The 18,607-nt window shown below is 44.1% G+C and overlaps 1 protein-coding gene across 1 annotated transcript; it reads left to right on the plus strand.

The window, feature by feature from the left end:
* The first annotated feature begins 10,835 nt into the window (after positions 1 to 10,835).
* On the plus strand, positions 10,836 to 18,252 carry LOC133344955 (RING finger protein nhl-1-like). Its single transcript, XM_061555285.1, has 5 exons — positions 10,836 to 12,085; positions 12,512 to 12,712; positions 16,490 to 16,774; positions 17,813 to 17,865; positions 17,931 to 18,252. Exons 1-5 carry the CDS (start codon positions 10,889 to 10,891, stop codon positions 18,250 to 18,252), a joined length of 2,058 nt encoding a protein of 685 aa, XP_061411269.1. The 5' UTR covers positions 10,836 to 10,888.
* The last annotated feature ends 355 nt before the right edge of the window (positions 18,253 to 18,607 follow it).

The raw sequence follows: 18,607 nt of genomic DNA on the forward strand, positions 1-18,607 counted from the left end.
AATGTATAACTTCCACTACTGTACTGACACAAGAATGATAACTGAGATGAGCACCACACACATGCTTGTTTGAATATGCCAATACTCAATGTATGTGTTAAACTGACTCAAACTGACTCAATTTATTTCCATAAGAAGTCTGTTGCTCTTCATCGCTGTGTGGGTGTGCTTTGTGCGCCAAGTTTATTGCTCCACTCCCAGGCTAGGGATGATTGTGTGGAACTCGTCCAGGCCCTATCAGTGCAGGCCCACGCTATCATTAGCTCACTCGGCTGATAGGACATTCCAAGGGCACGCCATAACCGCTTTGGTCCACGGTTTTCTTTACGTCATCTCTTTCTTTTCTCACGGGAAAAAAATGACCGTCCGACATGTGTTTGATGACCAATGTGATTGTTCCGGTAGCAGCCATTAAAATTAATCCACAACTTATTCATGTTTGGGCAATTCCACCCTTTGTTGTGTTGAAAATAAAATAAAGACAAAATAAATGTGAATGTACTCAAGCGCTAATATCGTAATGCTCACATTCTCAAGAAAACTGCACTTCTATTCAAAAATATCTGAAAATACAGCCACAAGCATTAAAGTACTATGGAAATTATTTTGAGGAAATATTAAATGCTTTTTGGGCATCCGCCTAAGATCCTGAGTTTCAATAATATTAACCACAATTTAAAAGAGTGGTTAATTTAAAACATCTCTACCATGAGAGTGTATCTAGGTTATGTGGTTTAGCACCATCAACTTCAATCTTGAATAAAACACTAAATTCTCTGACATGTACATATATAATACAAAATTATTATTATTTTTACATGGAATAGGAAATTGCAATTGCTCAAAAAGTATCTTCCAACTGTTCACAGGGGTGGAGCGGTGGGGCAGTAGTTCGCAGACTGTGCTATAAACCCGATCCGCTAAGTCTGATTTCTGGTCACAACTAACATCAGCGGTGAGAACTATACGAACAGGAGCCCAGGACAATTATTGAAGGTGGACTTGGACCTAAGTAATTCAATAAAGAGTTGAGCGAGAGAAAGTGGGAGAAAATGTAAGCGTTTTTTGAAAATTGTATTTGATAATGAAAAGCAACATACCAATGTGCCCAAGAGGAATGGTTTCAATCAGTGCCTATCTCCTGCTATTACATGAACAAAACATGGATACTGACAATTAAAATTGATTAAAACCGGAAAGCTGACGAAGAAAGAAGCACAAAAAGTTACGTACAATGCAAATTAAACTGAGAGGCAGAAAGAGACATATGTAGCGAGAGAAACTAATGACAGCATTATAACAATTTCACAAACTCAAATTGTCAAATATTATAATACTGAATAAAATTCAAAATTTGGCCTAAAAATCTGGAAAAAAAAATCTGAATTTTTTTTACATTCAACTCACCCCAAGTAAACTGGCTCAGTATTGACCACGCCAGCTACTGTCAGGCCCCCGAGTCATTCGGCTACGTTTAAAAAAAAAAACTTATGACATGGGGTTTCTTTCGTGGAAAGAAACCCCATGTCATCCATTATAAACTATGTACGGTATATACTAAAGGCAACGTATTTGCCAGCAAACCTGGATTACACATGGAAGGTGGCTAGAGCACAATAGCTTAACAAGGCTAAAATCGCACCACCTTTCGACCACTCGGTATGTTTATTACAGTATGTAGAAAGCAGTAATGTCCACAAGGTACAACAGTGACTCCTACTGGTTAGCTATGAACGTACATACTCAGAGTTGATGCACGGACGTCAGGTTACTCTTGTGTGGTTTTACTGGTAGGAACCTCCTGGTTACACCAGCCCACAGGGGATTATTGTGTCCGTCCGTCCGTCGTGCATCCAAAAATGGGAGGGGTGGGGCTGGGTGGAGAGGGGAGGGTGGGGAGGGGCTGGGTGGGGAGGGTGGGGAGAGACTGGGTGGGGAGGGTGGGGAGGGGCTGGGTGGGGCTGGGTGGGAGGTGGAAGGGGTGTGGCTGGGTGGGGAGGGGCTGGTCACGCCGGCTTGTGCCCGCCTTCACAGTCGGCCATATTTGCGGAATACACCACGCCGCCGTTGACCTTGCCCATTGAACGAGCAACCCAACGTTCCTACCAGCTCCCTCCGCAGGAATGTGTTATGCGTTTGTACACGTAGTGACGTGGTGATCCATGCGCTGTTAAAAGCTTTCATTTCACCGTGATGTTCTCTCCAGGTGAGAATAGAAGTGGTGTTTAATGATATGCCTTGTTGAAGCCCGGCAACCATTGCATAACGTTCCTGAAGTGAATTTTCACCTTTAAAAAAAAACTTATTTACATTACAAGCGAAGAGGAAACATCGCGCAACATTTTGTACGCAACCGACCACAAACCTTTACACCTGGCTCAGGTTTTCGTTTGAACCGCATTTTATTTAAAAGTATTGAGTGGTGGCACACTGCAGTATAAATCCGGTAACTTGACTTTAATTTCTGGCCACGGCTACCGTCAGCGGTGGGTGATATATGAAACGGTCCTGGGAAGCTACTTCCTTGTACCAACCTGATCTGCGCAGCATATGGAAGTATGGTCAAACAAACCCAATAACTGATGTGGCATCAGGAGACCTTCATCCGGCAGTGAATTCACAAAGGTCTGCACTTTATTTTAACGAAGTTCATAAAAAAAGGAAATTCTGTGAATGTATTGTTTGTTATTCGAGGCAAAAAGTGGTCCCAACCATAGTATTGTGGACTGTCAGAAATTGCTCAGGGCTGCCACGGAGGATGAACACCGCCAATTGATCGTGTAAGGCAGGGGCGGTTTCTTCATTAGGGCGATTGGGCGACGCACCACCAATGTCATTCAACCACAGAGTCATGCTAGCCGTCACTGTGCCTCTGGATATAGTCCAATCAGCGTCATGTCACGTTCTGTGGAGTACCGCCTCTTTTTGGGCGATTTCACTCCGGCTGAGAATCGCCCCGAGTGGCCCCATAGACTTACATTCAAAGATGTTTTTTTTCGACCGGGGAGCGCTGCAATGCATTCTCTATGGCTTCCGGGAGGGCTCGCCCTAACGTGCTTACGTCATCATACGTAAGCACGTTTAATCCAACAATATAATTTGTCGCCACCTAGTGGAATCTTTAATAAAAGAAACTTGAGTGGATTGTATTAATAGTGAGTATAGAAAAAAACAAGATGTATTGTAAGAGTCACTTTATTTTTCATTAATATTAAAGAAGTGAAGTTGCCTTTACATGCTTAAGCTGTTAATTTATCCATTGCATGGGTGGACCTTATCCTTATCAATCATCCAGACATTTGCCCCCCCTGAGAGATTTTGCAGGAGCCGCCACTGGTGTAAGGAAAGTATTATTTTGTATCACCCTTGTATTCAACGTGCAGTATTTACGGTGTTTATTCATTTTGTTGTATAGTTAAAAAAACATCTCTGCATGGGTGGCACTGTGGCAGACCGACTGGCTTGTATTTTTAATGTCAAATCCTGGTTGAATGTCAACTCAACCTGTCATACGTCTGGGGTCAATAAAATGTGGCAATATGGTCATTGCAGAATTGGAGTTTATATACTGTATTTGAAGAGACTTGCAAATATGCTACACTGTTCAAATAACAAACGTTTGAGGTGGTGCTTATGCCAGAAATGTCATTGGCAGCATTTACATTTCTCATTGACAAAGAACTGTTTGCTCAGATGAAAACACTTTGGATCAGGAACGAGCGTTAGCAGTGGCACCGTCTAGTTTCAAGGCCTAATAATTTATTGATCCATCACACTCGTGTTGTCAGAATTTTAAATATGCACAAATGTGTAAACTTAACAAATGAATACACTTACAAACGGAGTGTGTCTGCGCAAGAGTTGGCTCCGACTTCTCTGAATAGTCACGTGGGTTTGTTGTTCAAATTATAAAACAAGTCCTGTTGATTTTGTTTTCCAGCAGGTCCATTCGAAACTTGCCTTAACTAAAGACGACGCGCTGCAACATAGTTGGTGAGCAATGTGGCGGCACCGTATCAAGGTGTCTGCATTCTCGCCCTTTGCCAGTCCTTTTAGAAAACGTGGATTGTTCCCAACAAGCGATACAACCTAAATACTTTCCAGCATTAACATGTACTCCTGTAATTGATTAGGTGTGTTTGGTCCGTATTTACTTTCTTTGTCCCGTTTCTTTTTGTCTGCTTCTTATATGAACACATGCGATGTAGTGAGGAAACCCTTGACAACATTTTGTGCATCTTCATTTTTACATACAAATGGAATTTGGATAAATCTCATTTCACTGAGTGGTGGCACTGTGGTGAAAGCACTCGACGTGGAAGATCACAATCATCTTTAGTCGAAAGAATCATAAAGGAATAGGGCTCCCTAATAGACTTAATAAGTGCAACTTTTACCCTGAAATTGCACGCAAACTCTTCTCCTGAACAGCAGAGAATAGGACAATGTTGCATCACCGTGGGCATGGATTGTGTGATTATATTGATCCCGCATGAACAAAGCGCAACGAACAAACCCTTGCCGGCCACATACGGCAGAACTGGAATCACAATTGGGAATAAGCCAAAATAATTTTATCATCTTCTCCAAACACCGAGTGGGGCTCCATGTTATGCATTGGGGACAATATGGATGGCACTGGGCAATAAACAAAATAAGTATAACCCGTAAAAACAAAGTTTTTCACTCTAAATCCTTTATATGCGTGGCGGCTAGAGTCCTCTAGTCCTCTGGCTTGAGATGGCTGCCACCTATGGGTTAGATGATTGTCTGCCAGTATTAAGCAAATAGTAATGAAATATTGAATTTGTTTTCCCTAAACAGTGTAAAATTTTGGGAAAAAAATTTCACGAACATTAATTGTCTCACACAACGAGTCTGTGTGCAAAATGTCAGCTCGATTGGATCACGGGAAGTGGGTTAAAAAACTACCGAAAGATTTGCACGGTCGTAAGCAAGCAAGCAAGCACGCAAGTAAGCAAGCAAGCGAACTTAATATAAAGGATTTAAAAACATTCAGCATGTGCTCCTCGCTCATGAATACAAATACACTTGCGTATGAAACACTTTTCCATGAAAATCATGCAAATGTATGCATTTTGAACTTCTTTCGCACCATATGTAGCCGACCGTGCGAATCGGAGGTGCCGGGAAAGCAATGCGAGTTATTTGGAGAGTGTATTGAGCCTCGAAAGCCACCAATGCATGCACTTTGGTGCCTAATATTGGTACCGATGCCATGTACGTCCAGATGTACTGGACAATATGTGAAAAAGAGCTTCATAGCTCGTCGGATTTCTCCAGTATGAATAAATAATTCTGATTTTGCTTGCTCTGCCGATCCCCGTTCTCTCCCCCTCAACGCCACTCTCGATCCACGCCCTCTCCCTCCCCGTTTCCCATGTGCCTCTTTTCCTCACCCTCTCTTTCAACTCTTTGTCTCGCTCTTCTCCTGTTTCTGCTGCTACTCGTTACCGGTAAGGCTCTGCGGTAACACGCCGACGACCACACACGGTCCTCTGTGTCATTTGCAGTGCTGTAAATCTGTACGGTCGAGGCATGCAATATGTATAATTAACATAGTTGGAGCATTATATTCGCGTTTACGTAGAGTTTGTTCTCCTGGAGGTGTTGGAGCAGAGCCATTTGGCGTGGGATTTAAGCCACAGCAAGGAGCTGCCAGGTATTGCAACAATTACAGGTTTGGAAACATTACGTTTGTAACATAATTAAAGACCACATGTGCAATTCACCTGTCGTTACATTGCCTTACTCAAATTGTTATTTGATTAAATGTCACACGGAGGTTGTAATACATTATTGAAATGCATTAGACCATTTTTGGTGCATTTAGTCACTTAATGTTATGCAATGTATAATTGATTTACCGTGGCTACCTGTATATGGTGTTATAATATAAGGGAGCGGTTGTGTAGCGGTTAGCGCGCTGCGCTATGAACCCGGAGACAAGGGTTAGATTCCCGATCATGGCCAACACCAGTGACGATTATTTGAACCGGTCCTGGGCCTCCCTTAGGTCGACTCAGCCTCAAATGAGTACCTGGTGTGGTGTGTAAATATCGCCACTCGGGAGACAAAGGTGGTCGGGCGTGGTGCTGGCCACCCACCCCCTCGTGTGCCGTGCCGGCCTTCATAGGTGCTCGCTAGCAGCACTTGCCCCAATATGGTGTGTTAAGGCTATACAGGTGATCTTTGTCTTTGAATGGTGTTATAAACCGTTTAGTATTGTAATATTTTCGTTATATTATTGTGTATTACATTATGTATCTAATGATACAGAGACTGTTATATTTTTACCATTACAGTGCCTAGCACCATTTATCTGAAACTGAATGCGCTTTCATCTGGCTAAAGAGAAAATTATAAAAAAAAAAAAATATGCATACTAGCTTATATACCCGGGCCAATTTTTTTTTTCGAAACTATTATTAAAAATCTAACAGCAATGCATAGTGACTGTGGTGGTACCTGCTATGATTACAGCAGTGCATAGCGACCGTGGTGGGACCTGCTATAATTACAGCAGTGCATACTGACTGTGGTGGTATCTGCTATGATTACAGCAGTGCATACCGACTGTGGTGGTAACTGCTATCACTACAGTAGTACATGCTGACTCTATAGCAGTATTTATCGACTCTATAGCACAAAGTACGCACCTGACATAGTGGCGTGGTGAGGCCTAGTCCCGTACAGAGCCTCCGGCCTCGCCTAGATTGTCCAGCCGGTCGAGGTGGCACCTTGGCAGGCTGGGACTGGGCTGCTACCCCCCCCCCCCCCAGCGACGATCTCCCCGGCCGCTCTGCAGTAATATCTACGGCCTATAGTGGTAGCATGTAGCGACTGTTTAGTAGTAATAACTGCACGCATCGGGGTGGGGGGGACATCACACAGTGAAGAATTTACCTGAGCGTTTAGTGTATTTCATAGGATATTTAACGTAAAAGAAAATGTCCACCTCACTCCCACTGAAGGCGTGCGACTTGGCATGGGCCGTCTCCCCCAACAAAGGCGCGTGAGTCTGTATGGTCGTGCACGTGTCATAAATAAATAAATGGGAAGTGCACAAAACTCGCACAAAATCGCTAATTAAACTAATTAAAAGTTGACGGATATGAAAAAGGAATAGCGCTTGCTCACGGCGTAAACCCCACCGTTGGAGAGCCAAGCGCGCGAACACACACAAACCCACACACAATTTTTTACTTTTATATATATAGACTAGCATAAGTACCCGGCGTTGCCCGGGTGAAAAATATATTTCTTAATAACCTTACATATATACACAGATGGGCTGCTACCCCTGCCCCCCCCCCACCCCCAGCCACGATCTCCTCGGCCGCTGTGCAGTAATATGTACGGCCTATAGTGTGGTGGGGTGTCGAGGCCTAGTACCGTGCAGAGCCTCCGGCCTCGCCTAGATTGCCCACCCGGCTGAGGCTGGGTACCGGGGCCGTTACCCCCCCCCCCCCCCCCCGCGCTACAATAATACTGTCTAATCGCTATAATTTTATTATCTACCGACCCTATAATAGTAATTGTACACATTGTGGTGGGGGGGGGGGGGAGTGAAGAGGACGTGAAACTTTGATGAATTTACCTCAGAGTCGCGTGGTGGGTGTCGAGGCCTAGTAGCGTGCAGAGCCTCCGGCCTCGCCTAAATTGCCCACCCGGCTGAGGCTGGGTACGGGTGCCGTTCCCCCCCCCCCCCCGCGCTACAATAATACTGTCTAATCGCTATAATTTTATTATCTACCGACCCTATAATAGTAATTGCACACATTGGGGTGGGAGGGGAGTGAAGAGGACGTGAAACTTTGATGAATTTACCTCAGAGTCGCGTGTTAATGCGTGCGCATATTTTTTACGGCAATTCAAAATGGCGTCCACCCCGCAGCAAATGCGTCGCTACCCGTTGCCAGGGGCAACCGCCGTGGAAAACCAAACGGACCAATCGCGTCTCGCAAATCCCTCACATTTCGTCCAATGAAACTGCGTATGGTCCGGCGACACACAGACAAACAGACACACACACAGACACACAGACAGACAGACCGACAGACAGACAGATTTGCGATTTTATATATATAGATAGTGTATTTCATGTGTGAAATTAATATTTTGGAATAGCCTACCATTAATTCAGAGAACAATACACGCATGTTCATGATTGCATTAACTTCATTAAAGTCACGTAATTGAGACTTTCCTCTTTTATCTAACCATAAAAGCGACTACATTTTACTTGTGCATTTAACTTGACTGTGACGTATATGAAATACAGCTTACAATATAATATATATGTTATTTTTTTATTATTATTTGTTCTATCTACGTGGCTTTACCGAAAGACCCAAAGAATATGAATTCCTGCAGTCACGAAAGCTTTGAGTCAAGATTTAATATAATACATTTAAGGGAATACGCACAAAGGTGCAGGCACAGGTTTCCTGACACACATTGTGAGTCTTCCTGCATCAGACCGGTAGACACTGTGCAAAACTATTTTAGCCATTGTCGAAAACTTAAAGTGAAAATATCGTGCCATTTGAGAAAGGCTACAGTCGTTCAGGTGCATGTTTCACGTGCTCGTCACCCATTGAGCTTGCCCGGTAACAGAACAATGAATAATGGAGCGAGGCTGGAGGTGGCTAAGGAGGGTGAAGCGATATGCTTGTGTTAAAGCAATTGGCCGACACTGATGGGCCCTACATTCAAATCTCAGGCTCCAGCCAAGATCAAACAAGGGTTCTCACGAGTAGTGCATTTCGTAGGCCTTAACCCTTTCAATAACTGCTAAATAAATGTCCGTGTATGTATGTATGTTGAACTTATTTGGCACTGTGCGTAGTCAACCGTGTTAATCGGAGGTACGAAAAAGCAAGCAAGCATACGTGAAGAGTAGCCAGTTATATTCCCAATGGCGTGATACAGTTTGTTTTATTCGACAATCTGGCGTTAAAATGTATGGATTACATCTTCTGAGAACACTGGCTCGGATCGCCAATTTAGTATTCGAGCCATTCGTACCGCACATATCTATTACGAAGGCTTCACGTTTCACTGGCAGATGAAGTCTGCCAGTAGGGGGCAATGTTGCTCCCTGGTTCTACCCATTTAAGTACGGTAGTTGACTTATAGAGTACATTTACTAATAGTGTACAGGAGAAGGTATGAGTATTCTTAACCATTCATTGGTATTGCATGAACCTCAGAATGTCAGTTTCAAGAGCAACACCTTTGCAGTTACCGAATTTGCCAACATGCTTATAGCTTAACAGGTAGGCTTCTGCGACCAGCATCATCCATAATATAGTTTTTTTATGGGTTAGATCGAGATCTATCCCAAAAAAACCTATAGTATGGAAGCTTATAGCTTGCCATCCGATTGTCCATAGCATAACTAATCTATACTGCATGAGCATTTAAAACGTTTAGTATTGTCTAAAAAATACTGTAATAATATTTAATACTCCTCAGATTAACTTTGCATTTGAATCTAGATTTAAAGTTTTCGTGACTGTAGGGATCCATACTCTTTGGTTCTTTCGAGAATAATATATAAAATAAAATAATATTTCATACCTACGTGACTTTACCGAAAGAACCAAAGAATTTGCATTTGAAATTGCACTGCATGCTTAATGAATGCAGCGTGGGGTTAAAGACAGGTTTTATTACTGTGCTCCAGTTGTCAATGTGCCGACAAACGCTCTTGTTATATCGAGTACTGTGACACACTATTGCATGATTCGTGTTTGGTTTGCATTGCTCAATTGGCTGGCTTAATACTATGACGGAAATGCCCTATTTATATGCTGGTCACAGCCATGCAAACTAATGCAGCTAACCACTTAGTTTTTTGTTTATAGGAATCGTTTGTCATTTAAATGATATACAGTATGTGCAAGCACCTGATTTATGATGGTGTAAAAGGCAATATATTTCCTCTACGTATTTTTCAACTGCAAGACTGTGTTTCCAAATAGCATTATTTCTGTGATCTATTTACAAAAAAATATATAATGGATATCCTCATATACAGCTGCGTAAAATTGCCGAATGGCACATAAAGGACATGGTAGACATTTCCCAAACATTATTCAAGGACCTGCTAGATTCCCAGTGTTAAACTAGTTTAGCATTTGCAAGGAAGAATACATTATTATTTTTTCTAAACTACAAAAAAAAATTCCCAAGGCTTCATTGGATAACATATATTTGGTCTCACATGGTTTTAAATAAAGTTGTGAAGCTTATGATTATGTAAAAAGTCATGTGTATAATAGTGGGGTCCAGTTGCCCGTAGAACAAATACTCATGACTTTTCATAAATCGGTACTTTCACAGAATTGACATCAGATAGGTGTTGCCCTGAATCAATCCTAAAGCATTATATGAATTCGTTAAATTCCGTTTGTTTGTTGTACTTTCTGCCATAGTGGCATTAGGCCAGATGATTATAATAACGGTGGTGACCAGTAGTGTAGTCACGGGTTAACATAGTTTATATACATATTTGTTATGAGGTAGCCATATCGGAACATTGAGCCAGTTAATTGAACTCCGTGTTTTGTATTTGATACTTGGCAATACCTAGATAAAAAAAAACCATGTATATGATGGGATAGCACCTTAAAGTCAACACAAATGGGTCAGAAACCAATTGATCCTGACTGCCATCTGACTACCCCACAGCCCAGTGAGTTTTCGAGTCTCACAGCAATTGATGATCATGATTACAATAATGCTCTCTGTGTGATCCCCCATCCGCTCCCTCTAAACCGCTGGATGACTCAGGTGTGCATCTCGCTGCCACGTGTGAACCACACAGGCTCGAGCCACACGTGCTTGGCTCGTGGGCACGATGAGCCAGCTCATCGAGCAGCTGCTGACGTGCGCCGTGTGCCTGGAGCGCTACCGCCGGCCCCTGCTGCTGCCGTGCCAGCACACATTCTGCGCAGAGCCATGCCTGCAGGGGTTGGTGGACACGACGGGACGCAGTGTGCGCTGCCCCGAGTGCCGTGCCACCCACACCCTGCCTCGAGCTGGTGTCCACGGCTTCCCCTCCAACCGCACCATCACGGGATTCCTGGATGTCCCACTGATGCAGCGGCCGCAACAGGATCAGCAGCAGCAGCAGCCTGTGACGGCAAGGTCGTCGTCGTTGGTGGAAAGGGGCGACCGTGAGGTCAATGTGAGGACGGCCGATGACCCCGCGTCCCGAGCGTGCAAGTGCTGCGGAGAGGTGAAGGGCAGTGTTGGCCTGTCGCTGTGCTACCACTGCGACTGGCACCTCTGCGGGTTGTGCCGACTGTCCCACTCGCACCAGATCAGGCAGGAGATGCACAAGGACGTCCTGCGGCTACGGGGAAGTGGCCAGGTGCTGAGCGACGCTGTCGGGACCCTGGAGGAGCGCTGCACGGACGTGCGGCGGGAGGGCGAGACGGCGAGGTCGGACGTCGCGGCGGCCGTGCAAACGTGCTTGGGGAGACTGCGAGACCGCGAGAAAGCCCTTCTCAACAGCGTGGAGGCGCTCGTCAGCTCCGAGGTGCATTCGCTGCAGCAGAAGAAGCGCAACTTGGAATCCAAGTTGGCCGCGATGCTGTCCTACTGCGACGTGGCCGAGGGCAAGCTGGACGGGACCAGCGGCGCTCCCCTGGCCGAGGAAGAGCTCTTCAAGCTGCACAAGCAGCTGCGGGAATTGTCGACCCTTGTACAACATCAGGGCTGCTCTGTCCCGACCCAGGCCATCACGTGTTCCTTGCAGAACGTCACGCAGTTGCTGTCCAACATCGACAGCTTTGGGCACGTGACCGTAGGGGGTCAAGCCGATGGGCATCACAGTGGCAGCGCAGGCTCCTTAATGTCCGACCTTGATGCGTTTTTGCCCACGCTGGTAGTGTCCAGTGGCTCCCAGAATTCACTGAATCCGGCGGTGAGGAGGCTGAATTCCCTGCCTCCGGTGAGGGCGACACGGAGGGGGCCACTAAACCAGAGGACTGACAGCCGTGGCGTTCATAACCACAACGGTGTCGACGTGGAAAGACAAGACAGCACACGGGTATGGAACATAACGCGCAGCTAAGTTTACACAGCCTTTATCTGCCTGGGTGGTGCTGTGTCAGAACAAATTTGCTCGTTCAAATACTTGTCAGGATTCACCTCCGCCCATCATCTTTTTATAGTCAAGAAAATGAACATCACTTTGTAAGAATGTAAACGTGGTTGTTATATTGAGAGATGGGCTCCTACTTCATAATGTGGAAATTCCAACACTTGGCTCAGCCCATCCTACTTTGGATATCCTGGTCAGCTATGGATAAACTAGCCCCCCTTAGTATAAGTTCACATTGTGCACCACTGACTTAGAGTTACCAAAATGAACACAACCCCCCATTGCTTTTTGAATGTTGCAAATGTCTACCAGGTAGTGAACGGCGATTAGAGCAAGCAGCCAGCACTAACATGCGGGGCAAATGGGCAGCAGGTGTCGTGTGTCCAGGAGGACGGCAGCTCTTTGTGGCCGAGCGGACGCCGTCTCCTCCAGCACTACCAGCAGAAGGGACGACCGCGTCTCCGGTTCGGCTGCAAGGGGACCGAGGAGGGCCGCTTCACATGGCCCCGAGGCCTGGCCGTTACGCCTGAGGGGCATCTCATTGTCGCCGACAGCAGCAACCACCGTCTGCAGGTGAATGCACGCTCCACACTCGGATTACAGCTGCCCTGCATCGTCCGAACTGCCAGAGGCACACGGTCTAGTGCAAAGAACGCACGCATGCACGAATGAGCGAATGTATTCCAACGAGTAGGAACCATGAATGGTAATAGTCAGCGATTATCAAAGCACATCATCTATACAGTTGCAATACTGATCCATTGGATGACTTGACATTTTGAGTTTAAGGGACATCATGGAATTTTTGGTAACCTTTAAAGTTGGTTAACTCCATGTGGTTTTATGTAAAAAAAACATACTTGAGGGTCTGTCTATAGTTGTCATCACTTCTTGGGATAATCTTGCAAAATAATACAGACATCTGATGAATATATAAAGTTTATACACATCTGATGAAAATGTGTAGTGGAGATACAATGGCCATTGTTAATTATGTATATTAAAACAAACTATGAGCATGAAGTATTTGTATATTTGTTTGCTGAGTTTTCAAAACAGTTGACTCCATAATACAGGGTGTTTAAAAAAAATATTGACCCGATTTGAAATCGCTATATCTCTGCAACCACGAACCACCCATGAATGAAACTCTTACCACTTGAAAGGGCGGGGCATAGAGTTTCAAATGATTACCGCTAGATGCCTCTCCCAGCGCACAAACAGCCCCCAGCCTCAGTCATTCGCAAGATGGTGACCCCACAACACAAGGCGTTTTGCGTTCTGCAGTTCAGCAAGATTGAATCTGTAATTGCGGTGCAGCGTGCGTTTCAATGGCGTTTTGGCATTGATCCGCCAATGTCAAAGAGCATTCGTCGTTGGTACCGACAATTTGAGGAAAACGTGAGAAGAGAGGCGTTTGGGACAAATTCAACTATCGTCTCGATGTTGTCTGCAGGTGGAGGGCACATAGGGCATTTTTTAAATTGGGTCCATCTTTTTAAAACACCCTGTATGTAGAATTCTGAAACCAATAAAGGTAAAATAAGACATGGACCTTAGTGTGATCTTGTAGGTGATATAATGGATACTGCCAACGATTTACATTTTTTTTTAAATATACATATTTAACATCCACCTAATTAGAACTAACATAATAAACAATAAATATAGCAAAACTCATCTAACATACCAAGTGGAAAAAGTGCATGTTTCTCATACAGTGCTGATGGCATTGAAGTGTATTTTTTTCAAAAAAGAATTCTACAAGAACCTTTAGGATGCAAGTGACCAAAGTGTAATGTTTGTCGTTCCACTAGTGAAATTACTTCAAATATGTGAAACTTTGAAAAAGCTACGGTAGCACTTTGAAGGGCCTCTAAGTGGACGATAATCGCATTGTAGGTGCCACCTGCTCTGTCCTTGAGAGCGGGCAGTGCAGTGGTGCACCGGTTAGCGTACTGCACTCGAACCCAGCTACACGAGTCCGATTCCCGCTCATGGGCAACACCATTGGTGTTTATGTGTGCCGGTCAAGGGCCTCCCCTAGGTCGACTCAGCATCAAATGAGTACGTGGTGTGGTGTGAAAACAACGCGACTAGGGGGTAAAGGTAACCAGGCGTGGTGCTGGCCACCCACTCCCTCGTGTGCTGTGCTTGGCTTCATAGGTGTTCGCTAACAGCACTTGTCCCAACAGTCTGTTAAGGATATATGGGGGATATTTGTCTTTTGCACATGAGAGTTCACGGATCTCAAGTGAAAACATTTAGTTTGGAATTATCTCTTCAATTGTCAGCCAGGCTGTAACACGAGTGAGGTAAATTGAATGGGCTCTTGAAATGAAATGAAATAGGCCATTTAATGTCGCTGCAAAGGTACAGTCGTGTACAAACTACAATAAGTAAAACATTTAAGACACAATAACACTTTGCTTCTCATCGGTTAATCTTTTTTTTTTGCATCAAGCCAAAGAGTGTAATAGTCAATCATCAAGATTATGCAGTTAACAATGTAAATAATATGGATTAAAGACACTAAAAGCCCAAAGAAATACTTGTCCGTCATATAACAAGTTTTTTTACATTTTCAGTAACCTCAAAGAGGCATCATAACACTGAATGAGCCAACAAGCATCCTTACTTCATTATTGCTCATATATTTTACCATCATCAGCAGCCATAGTCAATCCACTACTTGATGAAGGCCTCCCCAAGCCAACTTGCATCTCACAATCCTGTGATGCAATAATCCACCTCACACCTGCACACAATCTGATTTAATCACTCCATTTCCTTGGTACATGTCCTCTTGCCTGTACTTCATTCCTTGTGCTGCAACCCCATTATTATTCTTGACAATCGGGCATCATCATCCCTTCTCGCATGCATAGGTTTTCTCCGGGTGCTCCAGTTTCCTCCCACTTTATACACATATTTATGCAAACACTCATCATTAATTGGCTGAAAACATGTTAAAGTAAAGACCCAAAATAGCAGGACCCTCTTGAAAAAGAGTTTCACGACTCAGTGTGGCTCTCCTGTATGATTAATTAAATACATTTGATAGCAGTTTGTATGAACTGATTTAAAAAAACGTGACACTTAATTCGCATAGGTATGCTACTTTTCATTACCAATATCAGCTTTTCAAAACAAAACTTGCTCTCGTTCGCCTCTTTATTGCATCGTGTTGATTTCGGTCTGCCTTTAATAGGTGTCTTAGGTATACACGATGCTGTATTTTCCAGTTTTGTCTATCGGACAGATTTCTCCAATTGTATAGCAAACTTGTTGTGCATGAGCTTTCTTTTTGCTCGTAATTATTCCAAGACCAACTTTGCAGCCTTGCCTTATTAAGTTATTTTAACATTTTCTGCAGTCCATTTAAATTGGACGTAATAGTGACGGCGTCACCAGACAATCTGAGATTAGATTTGCTTAAAACTTAAGTGCCAGACAATGTAAGGTTCAACAAACATTAATGTTAGCGATATTGCACGTAACAAAAGATATATAAATATAAAGCCACTTATCTTGTGCAATTACTTATTGCTGTGAACAAGATACCAGCGACAAGTTAGTCATGAAAAATAAATTCTGTTGCTAAGCCAGTGTGAACAACAGGTGCTTACATTTCACTCAAGAATCATAGAAAATCTAAAGGTTGTCTGATGTTTGTGTAGAGCCACATTAACTATTGAGAGTGGCAGACCGAAGGTGTCCAAATTTTAATTACCGGCTCGTGAATAATACAGGTGTGAAGGTTATGGCTCAAGTTCACGTGCATGTGAGCACACTACAACTCCAAGGTCATATTGTTATGTTTCCATGGTCACACATAGCAGAAGCAAGTGTTCAGTGTTAACAAATCCTCCAACAAAAAAGAGGTTAAGGTAACACTTCAGCACTACTCAAATATCTCTCGAGAGGGCCCCACTCAGGAAATGTGTGCTGGTATAAATCATTGCAAAGAAGCCAGCGAGCGGTCTTTTTGCATTTCACAGCGCGTAAAGAATGGTGGTCAAATATGCCAATTAATACCATACATACTTGCTCAAATCATATTACTCTAATACCAAACATATAGGATGTGGAAAGCAGATTTAGCTAAACATTGTTGTTCCCTTTATATCGGTGTTCTGTCAATACTCTGATTTATTCACACAAATAAAGAATATCCAAACATCGTCATGCAGAACCCCTTTGAAAAAATTGTCCACTAATTAACGATTAGTGTTGTTATTATCATGAATGCTGATGGGTGCTCACTTTGTTCAGCCGAGGAGTCCCACCATATGGCTATCCAGCCGCCTATTGCATTCTACGGTCTGCTCCTTGTCTGGCTCCTGGCAGGTGTTCGACTGGAGTGGAAGGTTCATCCGGGCCATCGGCTCGCACGGCTCGGGTGATGGCCAATTTGACTGCCTCTCGGGCGTAACAGTCAACGCTCAACTGGGCCTCATCCTCGTAGCTGACCGCTACAACCACCGTGTGCAGATCTTCGACCGCACAGGCCGATTCCTGCGGGCATTCGGCAGGGAGGGTGCAGGACGTGGGCAGCTCAGCTACCCGTGGGGTGTGGCGAGTGACTCTTCGGGCCTCGTGTATGTCTGTGACAAGGACAATCATCGTGTGCAGGTCAGTGTCAGATCTTGAACTCGAAAAAATTTTCGTTTTGGAACCAGAGAAGTTTAGAATTGAAGAGATTGTGTGGATAATGCTTGGGAAATAAAAACGTTTGTTGTGGTAGATTGGCGGCTTAAAAGGCTAATGCTATCCCAGCTATACAAAAAAAAAATGTTCGTACACAATTGATACCTGTCATGTGGCACACCAATTAATATTAAAGAGAGGGTGTGAAAAAACACCATTTAGTTTTAGGTAACAGAGGTCCATTGAAGTGACTCCATTTAGAAAACGATACCTTTTATATTCTTGGTTCTTTCGGTAAAGTCACGTAGAAGGGAAGTAATAAAATAATACAAATAAAACATAATAAAATAAAATAATTCTCACGACGTTTCGGCTACAACGCAAGCAGCCGTCTTCAGGTGAAGAATGAGACACTACCAAACTAGGAGCTTATTAAGGCGCTCTTCCACCTTCAACGCAGCTTATATATAAGTTCCTAGTTTGGTAGTGTCTCATTCTTCACCTGAAGACGGCTGCTTGCGTTGTAGCCGAAACGTCGTGAGAATTATTTTATTTTATTATGTTTTATTTTTATTATTTTATTACTTCCCTTCTACGTGACTTTACCGAAAGAACCAAGAAGATGAATCCCTGCAGTCACGAAAGCTTTAAATCGAAATAGATACCTTTTATAGTTTGTGTCTGATATAATATAGTCTGCTAACTGAACATTTGAAAGGCAGATTCTTTATCTCATGACATTACTCCAAAAAATGCAAAATTACTCTATTAAAATTACCGTTGTGTGGCACGCGTGTCTGTTTATGACCCGAAGGCAATGCTTGATATTCCATATTAATATAGTACTTTTGATTTCCCATATTATTGACCATGCTTGGATGCTGATCGCCAAGTTGACCCTTTTTAATGGGATTGGAAATCGCAAACTTCTCACTGTCATTAGAGTGGTTTACCACAACTACCACCTGCCTAAACGTCCTACCACTGTTCTCCAAAGACTTTCTCCCAACATACGGTCCGCAGGTGTTCTCGCCGGACGGTGTGTTCGTGCGAGGCTTCGGTGGCCCAGGCAGTAGGCGAAGGCCGTCCTTGACCACCCGCACTACCTCGCCGTCACGCCCCAGGGCCGTGTGGCCGTGAGTGACTGTGGGAACCACCGCGTGCAGATATTTGACCGATACGGCCGCTACATCAGCAAGCTGGGCGATAGCTCGGGCTCGGGCTCTGGGCCCGGGCAGATGCGGTATCCACGCGGCGTGGCAGTGGATCGCTCTGGGAACATCGTGGTTGCGGACAGCGGCAATAATCGCGTGCAGGTGTTCCGGCCCGACGGGACTTTCCTACATGCGTTCGGGAGCTGGGGCAGCGAGGATGGGCAGATGAAGGGGCTGGAGGGCCTGGCACTGCACGCGGGAGACATTGTTGTCTGCGACCGCGAAAATCACAGGATTCAGATCTTTTAATAAAGCAGCCACCCTACGTTTCTAATATTTCAATAGCCTTGAGGCCAGTCCTGGATGTTACGGAGCATCAATTAGAATGACAGCCTGATAAAAAGGCATGGGTTCACATGGCCTGGTCAACAGACCAATACATAATCACCGATATGCTGCAAGCAATGTTAAGAGTTAATTTCTGATTTCAAAATATGACGTTGGAGACAATAGAACCAAAGAGTAATAATCATACTGTAATTTGGTTTCCAATAGGTGGGAGGAATGACTTGGCTTATTTAAGTCAAAATGTATTTGTATTTTCAGTTTAACACATAGGCTTTCGCGACCAGTATTATTCATAATAAAGGTTTTTGGGTTAGAT

This window comes from Lethenteron reissneri, chromosome 21 (genome assembly GCF_015708825.2).
Source record: "Lethenteron reissneri isolate LAM-NWPU_2019-01 chromosome 21, ASM1570882v1, whole genome shotgun sequence".
NCBI classification, from domain to species: domain Eukaryota; kingdom Metazoa; phylum Chordata; class Hyperoartia; order Petromyzontiformes; family Petromyzontidae; genus Lethenteron; species Lethenteron reissneri.

Bases quoted from the DNA above. Each gene is read 5' to 3' on its own strand.
- LOC133344955 (XM_061555285.1), top strand. From the start codon at position 10,889: ATGAGCCAGCTCATCGAGCAGCTGCTGACGTGCGCCGTGTGCCTGGAG. The intron at 12,713-16,489 runs GTGAATGCACGC...GGCTCCTGGCAG, and splicing joins GCAGCAACCACCGTCTGCAG to GTGTTCGACTGGAGTGGAAG. The intron at 17,866-17,930 runs GCGAAGGCCGTC...TGTGGCCGTGAG, and splicing joins TTCGGTGGCCCAGGCAGTAG to TGACTGTGGGAACCACCGCG.